Source organism: Cygnus olor, chromosome 1, assembly GCF_009769625.2.
Source record: "Cygnus olor isolate bCygOlo1 chromosome 1, bCygOlo1.pri.v2, whole genome shotgun sequence".
Classification (NCBI taxonomy): Eukaryota; Metazoa; Chordata; class Aves; order Anseriformes; family Anatidae; genus Cygnus; species Cygnus olor.
In genome coordinates this window covers 111,795,439-111,812,301 of record NC_049169.1, presented here as the reverse complement: position 1 = coordinate 111,812,301, position 16,863 = coordinate 111,795,439, and the positions used below count along the sequence as shown (strand labels likewise).

At 35.4% G+C, this 16,863-nt stretch overlaps 1 protein-coding gene across 1 annotated transcript in view; it reads right to left on the bottom strand.

Moving 5' to 3' along the window:
- Positions 1-16,863, bottom strand: part of ITSN1 (intersectin 1) — a 128,261-nt gene that overhangs the window by 29,764 nt on the left and 81,634 nt on the right. Inside the window, 7 exon segments of the mRNA XM_040545357.1 lie at positions 888-1,009; positions 4,278-4,323; positions 9,717-9,883; positions 12,130-12,212; positions 12,895-13,100; positions 13,919-14,078; positions 15,482-15,726. Of these exon segments, the coding sequence (XP_040401291.1) occupies positions 888-1,009; positions 4,278-4,323; positions 9,717-9,883; positions 12,130-12,212; positions 12,895-13,100; positions 13,919-14,078; positions 15,482-15,726 (1,029 nt within the window).

The window sequence follows — 16,863 nt, the reverse complement described above, 5'->3', positions numbered from 1 at the left end:
AAAAAAACCTTCACTCTGCTCATTAGCTGTTAGCTGGTAATTGTGTCAGCTCTTGCCAAGTGAAGCTTACTTTGTGACTTTTTTGCACAATTTTAATTTGAGACTCAAAGTTAGAAGTTAACAACAGCATAAAGGTTAATGAGAATGAAAACCAAATCTTGGAAGATGATTTATCTACAAAAGAGGTAGAAAAAATATCACCACGAAAAGCAAAAAAGGTGGAAAAAATATCCAAATTTGAATTAGTTTGAACACCTACATTACAAACAAATCTATTACATTCATTCTTTCATATGTTGTTCCCTATTAAAAAGAAAAAAAAAAACTCATTCGGTGGTATAGAGGACAGCTGAAAAAAAAAAAAAAGCTTTTTCACTGAAAGTAATTGAGAATCAAAGTTTCAGATTTGTTTGCATTATTTTATTACCTGTTATCTTCTAATACAACACCAACACTCTCTCCTTGCTGATGCTTGCAACAGACACCATTATTTTTACTCTTCTACATTAAACTTAAGTCATTGCTGAGGTGGACCTATTATAATGGTAATCTATACTGTCACATTCATTAAGCAATTTGAAAAAGTGGTGGCCATCTCACAACAAACATTGCTGTAAAATACTTTTCAATTGGTCTTACATTGGTCTTGCCTTACAGTGAGACAATACGTTTTCTTCCTGCTGTTCTCAAAATTATTTCAATTTCAAGGAATTGGAATGTAAAGGCATTTTACTTGTAATAGCTTAGTTAAAAAACATTTTCAAAATTATTTAGCTCCAACGCAATCAGCATTTTGAACTTTAAAAAAATATTACAGGTTATTTTGCAGGGAATTTTATTTAAAAAAAAAAAAAAGAATCAAGAAACAAACAACAACAGTAACTAACTTGGAGCTCTCCTTCCCACCAGCCACCTGGATTCTTCTTTCTGATAAGAATCAACTGACCAGGAGCAAGAGTAAGCTGTTCTGGACCCGTTGCTGTGTAAGAGGCAATAACTTGGGCAATTTCTGTTAAAGCAGAAAAAAAAAAAGTTATGTTAAAGCAGGAAAAAAAAAGTTAATCTGGAAAAAAAAAAGAACTTATTCTATGTGACATTAACTCCACTATTATCACTGGAACAGTATTTCCATTTTGTAATTCTTTCTATAAACCTATAATGTATTTATGTAGTTTCTTAAAAACAGTTGTAATTACAAAACAGATCAGATGTTCCTCCTTAAAAAGTTCACAGTACTACAGGAATAGAACAGAGGTGCAGCAGCTCTATGGGTACAATACAAAAAATATGTGAAATAGAGAATAATAATAATGGCCACCATTAAAATCATTTGGCTAGCACTTAAAATCAAGTATCACAACACTGTTTTCCAATAAACACCAATTTCCAATAATTTTTTGTATCATCCATTTGGACTATGCTTGCCAAAACGAGGAAGGAGATGGATGTTGATGATAATATAATGAAGAAGTTGTAACAACAAAGGTGCAAACTAATGAAACCTGCAAAAAATTTCTCACTACCAGACTAGACAAAAAAAAAGGAATATTTTTGAAATGTAACAAACAGGATTTATTTTGAAATCTTTGTTTCATGGACATTAATACAAAACTGGTGCCTTATTCAGTCACCTAGCAGCACAAATCTGACACAGAGTAATGGCAAGCTCACAATTCCCTCTCTGTTAAATTAGCCAAAGTAGATAAAGCAGTTTACTCCTTTTTACAGTAGTTGTGGAAAGATAGGTGATAATTTAATCACCACAAAGCCTGGCAGAGTAACCCATTTTTGAACAGATTTGAACTGACAGAAGCTTATAAACAGCTGTGGGCTTTTTCAATGTCCTACTGATAGCTTTTAAAGCCAAGTTTATCATGTCATCAAAACACGGTTAAGGTGATGGAGAATATGTTTAATACTCTGATTATCGGGAACCTTTGCTAAACAAAATACGGTAGACTTTTTTTTCTTTTGGTAAACTAAATCCAATAGTCTACTACATTTAAGTAGGAGTACAGAGAAGGGAGTGAGTATATAGAAGCGGTTCCCAGCTTTCACAAGGTCACCCATACTATGGAAGTTGAATAGTGCTGGGCACCATCCTACACAGCCGTCTCTGTCAACAAGCACCAAACCTCCACTGGCCATGGGAAACAGCAAAGGCACTCAGTAACAACATATCACCCACAGGCTGGTAAAAGAGGGGGGCATCTGCTGCTAATGGAGAGAAAGGGAACAATTATTGAAAATGAAGTTTTTTAAGGAGAGGTAACTCAAAGGTATCTCCTTTGAAACAGAGAGAGGTTTTCTTGCAGGAGAGAAACAACAAAGTGTGTTGAGGACACAGGAAAACAATCAGATACTTTACTTGAAATCTAGAAGAAAAGGATGAGTGAGAAAATGAAAAATGAAGAGAAGTACTGAAGATGCAAATGAACAACATACAGAGGATGAAGAATTAGAGTGGTGACAAGCAGTCTGTGGTTTCTGGAAACAAAGACACATACAGAACTACCTATAGCAAAACTTCCCTCATAGAACCACAGAATGGTTTGGGTTGGAAGGGACCTTAAAGACCACCTGGTTCCAACCCCCCTGCCATTGGCAGGGACACCTCCCTCCAGACCAGATTGCCCAAAGCCCCATCCAGCCTGGCCTTGAAGAGAGGCACACCAATGTGAACACGCAGGAAAGGATAGAAAAAAGCAGGTGATGAAAATGCTAGTAGCTGAAAGTTACATTTTTACACCTGGATCTGGAAGTTAAAAAGTAGCATTTCAAGTGTGAAAGCACAAGATGAAAGAAAGAATTGGTAAGTAAAATACAGTACGTGATAGTAGCAGAACAGAAAGGTTTACAAATAGGAAAGCCAGCAGCAGCACAAGCTGTTCGGGATGTAGGCAAAGCGAACTATTTGGCAGGAAACACGGCTACTCTGCTAAAAAGTCTGCAAGCTTCCTGCAATTATAGATTTTTCACAGAATCACATCAACTCCTCCACCTCAGAGCCATTCAGAAAGCAAAATGAACACAAGCAAAGACACTAAATGTGGGAGTTTGCAAAAATCATTCTTTTTAACTATGAAAAGCCTATCTTACTACCATGACAATTATAATATTCATACTATGGAACTCTATTGAGGGAGCAAAAATCTTATAACTTGCATCTCAGAACAAGAACTTTCTCATTTTTATCTACAAAATTATGATCTACAAGGCTCCAGGTATCAGACATCCCCTTTCACCAATAGGCAACATAAAGAATTTTTACTGTGGACTGCGTGTTAAACAAGCTACAATCTGAATTACAAGTTTAGCATCCAGCTCTTGCATGTCACAGAGAAGCAGAAAGTTGGAGAACACACTCAGCAAAAAGTTTTGTTTGTTTGTTTTTAAAAATGAAAGAAATAGTTTTAATTCCAGGAAGGACTTCTTAGTTTTGATATATTTAAATACTGAATTAATAAGAAGAGATCAAATTCAGTTACAGGTCAGGTCAGGAGAACGTGTCTCTACCAAAACACATTCATTTAGAAAAAAAGAAATAAATGTCTTCTCACAGATATAATTGTCCTCATATAGCTGCTTAAATTCCAAAAGATACCATTTTATTTTCCCTTGCCCTTCAGCATACACTATTACCAATATCCACACACTCATCCTGCTGCTTCTAGAATAAACTGGAATATTTCACCTCATTCATGAGCATTTCACTTCTGTTGGCTGAGCTGTTGAAGCTCATTTATAGCAAAAACATCCTTGGATCTCCTTCTTGAGAAATAGGCAGGATTGTTCTCAAACTGTTCTTAAACAAGTTATGTGCTCTTGAAAATGGGAGGCAGGCACAAGAGCTCAGAGTCAATGTATGCCATATTGTGTATTGTTCTGGGCAAAATGCTGGAAAACCACAGTGTGGAATGTGTACTTCCAATCAGAGACAGTGGTAAAATTGGGCTTTTTGTAGGCTTCCACTGTTCTGTTTGATGATCTATCATGAAACTTACATTCACTTTTGAGCAAGCAGGTTTTTATTCTCTAGCTATATGTTATTTTGATAAGATGATTGACAGACTACACATTTTTAATATAGATAACAGTTTTCATCAGTGCAAATGACTAAAGCATAACAACATATTTCATAATCTACAAATGAAACAAGAGCAACCAATTTATTATTTCTATGGAATTCTATATTGTTTCCACTGAAATTTCTCACTGATTAGAAATAAATACTACTCAATAACAGACACAAGGTGCTGTCACTATATATGACTCACCAGGTTTCTTCCCTAAGCTTCCCGTTTTTCCAGCTGCTCCAGAAGCCTTGAAATAGAAAGTAAGATGTTTAGCACTCATAATTATTTTGTCAGTACACGAAAATGATTTAATACATTTTTCTTTAACACACCAATAAAGGATGTGAATAAACATCTCTCAAAGGAAGTCTCTGTTCTTGCAGGTAGTCTTAATATTTGAGATGGCAATTAATATATAGAAATAAATTACAAGTGGTGCATGGAAGTGTATAACTATATAAAGTAAAGACATCTTTCCTGAACTCTCTTGCCTTTCGTAGACTGCAAATACCAATGTAATTTCAAATTACAGAGCATTTTCATTGTAAATCTGGATATCTACAAAATGTGAATTCTGCCAAATTGCATTAAAACAGTAACAGTAGTTTTCAACTCTACAAACAGTTGGGATTGCAAATATGCTTAAAACGCTAACCCACATAATTATTTCAATAATGTCCATAATTTCTAAAATTTCTTACACAGCAGATTAGCATAGTCAGTGCAAAAATCCTTCACTGCATCTCTAAGATGAGTTATCTGAACTTTGTAGGTGGTATGTGTTACACTGGTAAAAACTCCACCACCTTTTTCATGCACAACTGAGCGCACAGGAAACTGAACAGCAAAGTGCTATTTGTTTTGACAAAGGTAGCTATTTCCTCTAAATCTAGATGGGGTGAGATGAAGGATGAACATCACCATCATACAGGCCAAGAGAAATGTAAGAAAAGCCTCTGTGAACACCCATGAGAAATCCAGCAAGCAGTGGAACTAGTTCAGTTATGTATAAGGAACCAGCTATACTGAAATATAAAATTTAGCATGAAAAGCTTTCATAATTTACAAACTCAAAGTTCTTTTGCTGAAAATCTTCCCTTAAGGCCACCAGTCATTTGGAAGGAGTTATTTTATTTTTTTAAATGCACTTGCAGATCTAGTGCTATACATGCAATCAGAGTATTCAAAACCATGTGTAACCTGGACTCTACCCCTTGTACACACCCTTCTTCAATTATCTTGCCAAGCTTTTTAGTCAACACCCTGTATAGGACAGATTCCCTGATCCCCTAAATAATTACCTCAGTTTCTTCCCAGAACATTGTCAGACTTATCTTCTACAATAAAAATGTCAGATATGGATAACAGCAACATATCAAGCGTAAACTGTACTTTGGTCAGAAATATTGAATATCTGTAAAATCCTTTTTCCTTCAAGGGAGGCTCACAACACTTCAGTCTCCCCACAACTTCCTCAGGATCCTCCCCACACATTTGGAGCCTACATGAATGACCTGAGGGGTTTCAGAATCCCAGTTCCTCTATGGAAAAGATCAGTTTCATCCTCAATATTCTCCTTAATTTGACATTTTAAAAAATTGTGGATTCTGACACAGAAATTAATAAAGACAGTAACTGAAAAACTAGTTAAATAACTGACAATATAGGGCCATTTTAAAAACGTATATTGGTTTTGAATGCCTCTATAAAATAGTTTATTAGGAAAATACCTGTCTTGAAGATTATGTAGCTGCTTTATGACATCAACATTTTGGTCATTTTCCAGCAAAGCCACTGAAGAAGCCTGACCATTCAGACTGAACTATCAGACTGAACTATAACACTTCACAATGCTGTATTAGTCAGCAGAATTGGCATGGCTTACTCTATAACCTCTAACTGCTACTGGAAGATGAGAGTGGGGAAACGGGATGGGGATGGTTTTATTTTGTTTTTTTATTTAACATCTGGCACAAAAGCATTTCCATACACACTTCTCTTTGACATTTTGCAAGTTAAATTTTGGGAAAGATTGTGGAAAGTGGATACTTTATATTAAATAACACTTGGATACTGCAGTCTCAGTGAAACTTTCTTGTAATTGTAACTGATTATAATTACTTTCTAGAAGGCCAGCAAATCTTCCTTTCTTCCCTAGGTTCCCTTCTTTCTCTTCTGCCCTCTACCTTTCTTTATGACCACTGTGATCTATATCAACTAACAAAATGAAATAGGAAAGCATCATACAGAGATCAGATACAAAGACTAAGGTTAGGTCTGAGCACAAGAGGTTCCATGCGAAGTGACTGTAAGCACATCCACAGTCCCGAGTTGGGAAGATTAAAAGTTCTGGAACCAAGAGTGTCAACTGACATTGACATGACAGCATCAGGAATCGATACAACTTTGGTATGTGTTTTTGGCAAAGAACCACCACCCATTAAGAAAGAACAAGTGTTTGGACCTCCAAAAGAACACACTCCTTCCAAACATCACTCAACCAACATCCTCTTTGCCAGGTGAGGCAGGTATGGGCAGATAAAAGGCTGTGACACTGTATCCTTGCAGTTTACTGGTGAACATATCAGGGATATTTTGAGAGAGGAATTTCAAAATCACATTGACCAGACTGAGTCTGATTTCTCTTTGAAGACTCTCTGAACCCTTGGTAAAAAGCAGAAGAAATACATAGAAAACTCCTTCAGTGCTTCGAAAACATCTAAATTAATAAATAGGGCACTTAAAGATGGACCCAACTGCTGGCTACCTGAAGAGCTGGAGAAATATTTTGTATCCTTTTGCTAAGAGAAACATCATAGAGAGGAAATACCTCATTCTATTTCCCTTTTGTACACCTGAGATGCTAACTGCCTGTGAGGATATTTTGTGACAAAGGATAAAGTCTCTTGAAACAGTAGAAAATAACTTGCTTTGCTAATTTAGTAAGACATAGCAGTAGAATTGCCAATTGTGTTGTACAATGAGACCCTTAAAATCCAGAGTAAATATGTTCAGACTGCTAAGAGTTTTCAGAACATTTATACAAAGTTTCACACATGGAGGGGTCTAAATTTTTGTTCTTCCAACTCTACCCTATAAGCCCTGTACCCTAACGCAGAGGTAATTATTACCAGTCTCAAGGAAAGGCAGGGTAAAATAAAAACCTGTTACAGATCTGTATACATCTACCTCAATTTACTGAAAACTCCAATAACAGACCATCAACCAGGATAGTTGTTTACTTGAAGAACATAAGGACTTTGACTTTGTTAATGTGTTGAAACTGTAAGGGACAGGAAATTCTTTAATTTAGTAGCTTGAGGCAAAAGGGTAGTGCTATTGAAAGATCAGCACTGCCTTTAATTTTTCTTCAGGCCTGAGTCAACAGTGCATAACACATTAAATTAATTTACTTTTTTAGTAAGATTTTTCACGATCAGCCAGCAGCTGTCCAAGCACAGCAGCACATCTGAAAGTTAAGACAGCCACTATTGTGAAATCCTTTTTAAAAACTGGCTCTCTGAACAAGCTGAATAGCAAAACCCTGTATGTGTAATGGCAATTATCCACTTGGAACAACAACTGTCTCCTGTGGGGCATGTGAATCACTTCATGAAAACAAGCATCCTGAATACAAAGATCTCCATGAGCTCTGTGCTCTTTCCTCCTTTTCTCATCAAGATTTTATCTGAAGATGTGGTTTTCATCAGCAAAAAGGGCAGTTGGAGCACTTTTTGATAAACTGCACTTAGTTGTTTGAGCCCCAGACAAGCTGAGGCCAGAGAAACACTAAACTGAGCTCTCTAATAAAGATAGTTTTCAGTACTAAATGTCTATTTCTGAGTTCTCTACAAAGACTTGCCAATATGTCTGCCTGTCCCTCACCAGACAGGACAAGCATCTGGTATGTCCAGTCCTTAAGGGCACACAAAAGGCAACTCACCATATCTGAATATAAATTCGCAGGTTTTGTGACTAAACTGTGTTAAGAATATCTCAAGGGAAAACAAAGACAGGTCCTTCAAATTAAACTTAACTTCAGTTACTTTTCTGCTAGTTAGTGCTAAATAACTAATTAGTAACTATTACTATCCACCTATGAAATAGGCCTCACAGGGCTTTAGGAAGCTGACACTGCAGGTTCCCACTCATCAACTACAATATAAACTTCCAAGTAATATAAAGAGAATTAGGGCTTAGTTTCATGACCACATGAACTTCCACAGCTAGGGAATTAATTATCTTTACACATGCTTCTACCACCATGGGGCAAGCCAACATCTTTTTGATGTATGTCAAGAACTACTGGCAGGGCTGAACTATAATCCACATCCTGCACTCCAAAAGCACGCCTGGACTACCTCTACCCTGCCTACTGAGGCAACATCACAACTTGCTACTGTAAAAAATTTACTCCAGTTGACAAAAAGACAAGCTAGTCTGCTATGATGGACACCATAGTGCTACAACACGTGACTAACACAGCTATTAAGTACTCCTATTCTAGTCTGGGACCTGATTCAACTTCGTCTGCTGCTCCATAGTCTAGAGATTCAAGAAAAGAGTTACGTGATGCAAAATATAGATAAGAAAACTTTCTAAAATGCTTCTGAAAGCAGTATCACACTACTATTTCTCCCAAGGACTGTAATACTCAACATAATTAATGCTAATTTTTTGATCCTATCTCAGAGATGTTATTGACGCTTCTCTATTATCTAGAAATTTACTACATAAAGTCTTTCTACTGCTACTTGTTTCACTGCAGGTTTCATTCTTCTGCTTTTCTGTAAACAGAAGCAAGTTTAAGGAATGACTTTGCTCAGTCTCCACAATTGCAGATTACAGTCCTTCATTGCTACATAAACACAGAGGTCAAAACTTATGGAAAAAGCCCTACCACCTAGATTTCTAAAAATCCAGTAGAGAACTTAGGAGTCTTGTTTGCATTTAACAACTTCAAAAACCCTATTATTCTTAGAGACACAAACAAGAACTCCTGTCAAGAGATTAGTACTCTATACAGCTGACACTAAGCTGATTCCTACTGGTAGGTTTCAAATAGATAAGGAATATAATGAGAAAGCATCTTTCTTAAGAATACCTAAAAAGAAAGAAAAAATTTAATATAGACATGCTCTATCAGATTATTCCGGGATAAAATCAGATGAGACAGAACCTCTATACAATAAATAACTTTCACATAAATTTAGCAGTTAGCTAAGTTTTGTTGCCAAATTTTTTCCCCTGGACTGCAAGAACACTGTAATAAATACAGAAAAAAAAAAGATAATAAACTGAAGTATTTCCCTTACTATCTTTTTAAAGAAAATAGCAGTAAGATACAACTCAGTCATTAAAAACTTACCTGGAAAACCAAGTAATCACAGCTATTTTGACTTGTCTCTACAAAACTGCCAAGTTAACTGCTAACATATGCAAGAGTCATTTTCATAAATGGTTTGCAATGTTACTTAAGAACTTATGTTGTGAAATGTAATTATTTTTGCTTTTTTCCAACTTCACATTCAGTAAATATTTTTCATTCCCTTATGTACCACTGACTTGCAACTATCACTGCAACACCGAATAAAATGTATCTCCCCCCAACTCAATTTTATAACAATTCAATGACTCTACCTCAGAATCTTTGAGTCTCACATAATTAGATGGGAATACTCCTGATTTATCACCCAGTGTTCCTGTCCACCAGTCACCATCTTTCTTTGTCACAAGAATCATATCACCTTGCTGAAAGGTTAGGTCTCCTTGTTCAGAGCTCTCATAAGTATACATAGCAACATACTCTGCAAGAGGAAAATAAATACAGAACATGGGAAAACACTTGATAAACTGCTCAATTATCATTTGCAAAACCTAATATAATATTGTCTATCCAAAGGCTAGATAGAAGATAAATTTATTAAATACTTTATTGATAATTCCTCAATATTTAATACATAAAATGAAATCTTACAGAGCAAAACTAAATACAAGCTATCAGGAGGCGGCTCGAGGGAAGGAATCTTTTTGATAAAGTAATTTGCAAGTACAATTTAAATTTACATGCATTATTAGTTTATATCAGAAACTACTTTGAGCACATTTCTCAATGGTTTCTGTTTTGTGATGATTACTAGCATTTTCAGTCTCGGGGACAGAAAAATCTCAGTAACCAAACATCTGTAGATACAGTCTTCATCTTACATATGCTGTTTGGCTCTCATGTACAATGAATTCTTTCATTACTTGAGGCTTTGCATGAAGGGCACACATCTCTTTGCATCTTATGCAACAGATGGCTGGGAAATGTCAAGACAAAGCCTGAATGTGTTCTGTTTTGTTAAAACACAGTCAACTACTTAGTATTCAAGTGCAAAAACACTAATGTAGACTGACGTTGAGAAACGCAATGCATAATTGAATCACAGAACTACATGAAAAAACTCTACACAGAGAACTACGAAGAATTTCAGACAATCCAGTAACATTTTTATACAGCTTGATAACATTCTTCTTTAACTGAGCATTATCACACTTGATGTGGGGCATAAAATAGATCACTGACTATTATATAATCTGTTTCTAGGACCGACTCTGGAAGTAAGAGCAGTTCACAATACTTCAGGCAGACTTTCATGAACACTTGACAAAAACATGCAAGTATTCCATTACAGCTGACAACTGTTCTATTTGCTTGAACACTAAATCTGACCAAAAACCTCAGCTTTATTACTGAAGTTCAGCAAGAATTCAAACCACAATTACCATCCTTAATGAAAGATAAGATATGGTTTGTCTAATCACTGCAGTTGAAGAACACATAGATCTGTTTGTACACATGTAGACACATACATTAAAATTCATAAAGTATGTTAAATGCATATACATTCTCTTAAATCCTCTACACCTAATGAAATATGGATTTAGCATCTTCTATTCTATTGCTCTAGGTGACCCTGCTTGGTAGGGGATTGGACTAGATGATCTCCAGAAGTCCCTTCCAACCTCAACCATTGTGTGATTCTGTGTGATTATTTCTTAAAAATACAGCTTTTTGGACATGTTTTTATAAAAGTTGTCTTCCCTTTTAATACTAACATATAACCTGAGATATTCCATGTTTAAAAAAAATAGCATTTCTAAATTGCATTTCCTGAAATATATAGCAAGCCAGATTAGTTATATTTTGAAATAACTGATTATCTCACTTTCCATTTTGGATAGATCTTTAACATTCTCTTCTTTTAATTTCTCTAGTGCTCAATGCCAGTGGCAAATTAAGTACATCAGTAACCAAAGAGATTCTTTCACTTGAAATTGCATGTAGAATTGTAGTTGAAAAGCTTCAGGTGTTCTGTAGAGATTATATAAAAATGTTCATTTGTAAACTATATTTAGATTAATTGATTTACTCTGTAATTTAAATTAACCTAGCTGGCACTGCACTGAAGTGGATTAAGAGTGCCCACAGTCTGTTAACACAGCTCATATGGAGGCATTAACCTCCAGTTGAAGAGCAGTAGCAACCAGGAATGCAAGTTTTTAAAAACCCTCCAGAAACCTGACAATCATCTGTGCCCCATGCTCGATACCTAAAAATGAGGGGTAGCCTTGGCCATACGGATCACAACTTTCAATTAAAGAAATTACAGTTTTAGTGAAACACTGGAAATGAGTTTTGAGTGCAATTGAGGCACCTATTAATAATTCCTGACATCATGAAGCATATATAGGGATGTGTTTATTTGGACCTCTGCAAACAAACATCCTAAACACTTCCATTGGTTACCAAAATATTTATGTATGGAACAGTAGAAGAAATTTTACTAGCATGTGAAATTATTTTTTCTACATAAACATATACAAATTCTTACTATAATCATTTTAAATCATTCTAGAAGCAAACTGATTTGCACTTCAATTTTAACAGGCCTAATCTTAAAACAGGCTTGTTTTGTTGATTGTAGGCTTGTTTCTGGTAATATGTAGACTGCTTATATTTCATTATGTAGTAAAATACTGTTAGTGCTATTCAGTTTGGAACGCTTACCTTCACCTGACATAGTTGCTTTTGCTGCTGGTGATGCTACTCTTTTCAGACTAGCAGGACTTTCTGAAGAACCAGAATCCATGCTTTAGAAGAGAATAACGGTTATTTAAGAAATTAAACCTCTTCAGAAGATGCTTACTGTATTTTAAAACTAGAATATGCATATACATTCATAAGCAATTCCCTTAAATAGAAATAGTGAATTTACAAATTAAAGCTTCTACGTACAATGGCTAGTCATGGTTAAAATTAGGTAATTGCATTAAATATACAAATTGCTACATCTCCTCTTTTCCCTCAAGAGAGAAAAAAATCTAAAATCATTCTTACTTATTTAACTAATGTTAATGTTGCCTTCACATTACACAGAACCAGATTCTGATTGTTTCATCCTCCAAGAGTAATGGTAAGTGATTAAGCTTTGAGGTATATCTTTTTATTTTGGGGAAAGATAAGCTAAGACTTACATAGATGTAATTCATAATATCCAAAATATTATTTTTTTAGTTGCAAGTCACATAAAATTAAGAATTTATTAAGCTTTAGATCTTTGTTGGTGATGCATTGTGCAAGGAGAACTGAGGTCAGCTTACATATTCCTAACCTGAACTTTTACAGTTGGAGGTCAAAACACCCCAGAGAAGAGTTGCATAAAATTATTTTTACAGAGTAGATTCCAAACTTTAAAACTCAAGTGTGCAACTCTTCATATTTATTTAACCATTGCATTATAGACATAAAGTATGGTAAAAGTAAATAAAATACCTTGTTGACTTCCTAATGGGGCCTGAAATAAGCTTCACATATGACTTAGGAAACCACCCCTTTTGTCCTTGAACTTCTCCAAACCACCACATATCTTGCTGCTCTAATACTGTGATGACATCATTTTTGTTGAAATTAAGGTGGTTGTCTTTTTTCGCTCTCCAAGGATACAAAGCCTGGGCTTGAAGTCCCTCCACTTTTTCGCCCTAATTCAGTTTTGAATAAAGAGAGAGTAGTCAGTCATGCACCACCTTTCATAAAGAAAGTTCCTTAAGTAATTTTATTCTTATGCTACTTATATAGCAACAAAATACATAGACTTTTCCTCAGCTGTATAAAGCAAAATATGTCAATTAAAATTACAAAATAATACAAGAAATGTTCAAAGTCCTCCTACATTTCTATCTGTTAATGTGTAAACACTACAATGCAAAATTATCGGGGTTTTCGCCTTTTTACAAGTTTTACAATTAAGATATACGTCTTAAACCTTGATGAAGCTATTTTGGCAGTGTTTGAAGTAAACTTTATGGAAAATGATGCTTTGCTGCAAGTCATGTATTGTATATTCCAACTTTTTTGTTTTGCTCTAAGACACTAAGGTATTTAGCATTTTTCAGAACAACACATTAGCTTACAAGAACAGAATGTCCAGTTGAGGAAAATGTAGTGCCTTAACGGATGGACTGAACTCATCTGATGTGAAGCTTTGCCATTGCTATACCACTTAACCACATAATCCACTTTGGAACAAAGGTTGTTTCATGTGATTCAATAAAAGCCAAAGGAAGTGACCCAAAAATAGCACCCTGCCAAAACATTAAGACTGGACCACCACAGTTGTAAAAAGCCAGCACAGCATAGCAGCCTCTTCATGTTAAATTGTGCCACTTCCACTGACTCTTTATCACTCCAAACCGATATAGTTCACCACCAGAGGACTGTTTTAACTGCCAGTGTTCTCTCTTTGCTTTCCAGAAGTTCATGCTGGGTCAGAACAGTTTTAATGAACATAGCTACTCACCTGACCCAAGACAGGAGAGGGAGATGATCCTGTAACAGTGGCAGGAGTGAAAGCTGATCGCTGCCGCAACTGCCCTGCACTGGGAACAGTCAAAGACGGCTGAGCTGCCCAGGCATCCCAGTTATCTGTCTCTGGTTTCTCATTAGTGTTTGTTGGCCATCTGAAAATAAGCAAATGACATTATTCCTATTATTTTCAGGTGAATAACAATGTTCATGTGGGAAGATTGTACAGAAATAAAGTCTATATTCTAGGTTTCTTTCTTGTAGTTGAATATTCCATGAGTTATTAGCAGCTTAACTCTCAGGTGGAAGTAGTGCAATCAAACATAGGGTTATAATAAATATATCTCTAAAAGGCGATCTCTAAGAACAGTCGCTTGTCCTTGCTCATTTACAGCCAGCTATTCCTTAATTTCATTTTTTAGGTGTGCTCCAATACAATGAAAATAGTAAGTAGTACAGCCTATATTATGTGCAGTGTAAAGAGTTAACTTAATAGAAAATAGTCATAATTCAGTACAAAACTGGTTTGAAATCTTCATACCTGCATGTCACTTACGCATCATATTGCTGCTGCTTATTTTCACTATTAAAATCCTTACCTTTTTTTTTCTTCTTAAAATTATCTCCTATAGACTTTTTTCAGCTTTTTAGTTTTATGCTACCTCTTATCCTTTTTATGCTATCTCTTGTCCTTCAAAATGTCTACCAAATCTCAAGATCCACCTCAAAATACCCTCTTAAATGAACAAAATTCCCTGACCTCTAGGAGCATGAACAAAACACACAGCTTAAATCTAAGTCTTTAACTGTTTCTTGTGCTATTAGTTGGAATAATCAATTTTTGCCCACCCTGAATATAATAGTGCCCGAAGGCCACAAACATCACTAACCCGTATCTTGTCAATTAGTATATGTCATATTAGTATAAATATGTCATGTCATATTAGTATAAATATTCTGGGTATTGAAACTGAAGCACTGTTTATTTAAAAACAATAAAGCACATACATGCCAAACATCTTCAGAAACCTCAATATTTAGTCTTATCCCTCCCTCACCTCTGAGATAAGTACTTTTTTTAGTAGAACAGAAGAAGTTTAAATATCCAGTAGTACTACTGCAACCTACTTGATGAAAATTTTGAATGGTTGATCAATACTGTATAAAGTTAATAAGACATCTTTGGAAGGACACGTTCTACTTCTATCAGCCTTATTAATGTAGTGATAAGGAACTAATAAATCATCTTTTTATTTTAACTCTGTCATTAACTTATTTTGCATAATCCAAGTTGGAAACCTTCAATGAGGGTTGACGTCAATCAGTAAAAGATAAGAAAGGTGAACTTCTTGGGATTTCTACCATGGTGTCACCATCCTCACTTAGAAATGTCTCCCATTTGTGATGTGTCCTTCTCTACTGCTCAGACAGACATGATGGGAGCAATTTTTTTGTTTTGTTTTGCAATCTGTGTACTCTGTGCTAACTGCCCACCACAATCCAGTTGATTAAAAAAGACTCAAGCACATTTGAGGTGATAATCACTACCCAAACATACGTTGAACTGAAGTCTGCCCAGTTATTGGCAGTTGTAGTGCACTCTGTAGATGCAGGAGTTCCTAGTGATGTAGTTGTTTCATGCACAGAAACTTTAGGTGCAGCAGCAGCCTCAACTACTGGTTTTACAGATGCTGGAACTTCATTTTCAGGTATTTTCTCTGCATAGTTTGCAGGGAACCATCCAGTTTTTCCCTTCAATTCTCCACCAAGCCACCCTGGTTCTCCAGTCTGGCTTTCATCCACCTGTAGATGCATTAAGTTAGAAGGTTAAGAAACATAACATATAAATGGAATTTTTACTTGACATAAAATCCTTTTCATCCACAGTAATTAACTTTCTTTACTTACAGAGAAATTATACCTTCATTATAAACACAAGTTCCACCTATGTAGAATTTTGTTGTTATTATTAAATGTACTGTTGGAGGATTATGTTGTCAGCTATTCCTTCTATGGCATATCAATAGCTGAAGAAACATTTTGCAATGCAACACTGCTTTGCAATTCATTTTTTTCAAAAATCAAAAAGGTTTTCTTGGTGATGAGGTATAAAAAGGTTCATTTCAGCCCTAATGCATAAGCCAAGCATGGGTTTTTAAACAGTTGCTTGAAAGTCTGTCACAGTAAACCAGACTTAGAGATATTAGTTCTGGAGACTCCATTAAATATTGCTATTTCTGGTTTAATTAATGCAACATGCAGATTTTAACAAGTTTCCCTAGATTTCCTTTTTCAGAAAATAGAACAGAAACACAGCATATTAAAATTAACCCCTGTCAAACAAATTCAAAACAAAACAAAACAAAACAAATCTAATGTATTTATTCAAATTAATTCCACAGTAAGAAAGAATTGCAGAAGAAAAATAATTCACCATTGCTACCCCTCATGACTCATGAATTGATAGCACGGTTAAACACTGACAAGGCATCTGGAGGCTGCAGAAACTTTTTTTAAAGAAAAAAGGCAGTAATTTTATTAGGGGTAATTATAATAATTATGGTAAGTTTGGTGATCTAGCCATCTAACCTCTTCGATACTCTAAAAGAATTTCAGTTTTAAGGGTTTAAGCAAACCCTTATATACAAATATGTCTTGCACCTTTTACATGTAAATAATATCTACTATCTACAACTATCTGCTGTGCATAGCTGCAGATTTCCCTAGCAATGATCAAGTCAGCAGTAAAACCAGGCTAGTAATGAAAAGTCAAATGACTAGCCCTACACAAGGACTGTTTTTGGCAAGAATTTCTCTCATCCGTTTACTCCAGTAGTAATCAGTATTTTAAAATACTTAGAAGTTTCAAATGAGAGCATAAATCAAGAGTTTACTGGTGCAGTTAACAGTACAGCAGTCATTGAGAGATGCTTAAATCTA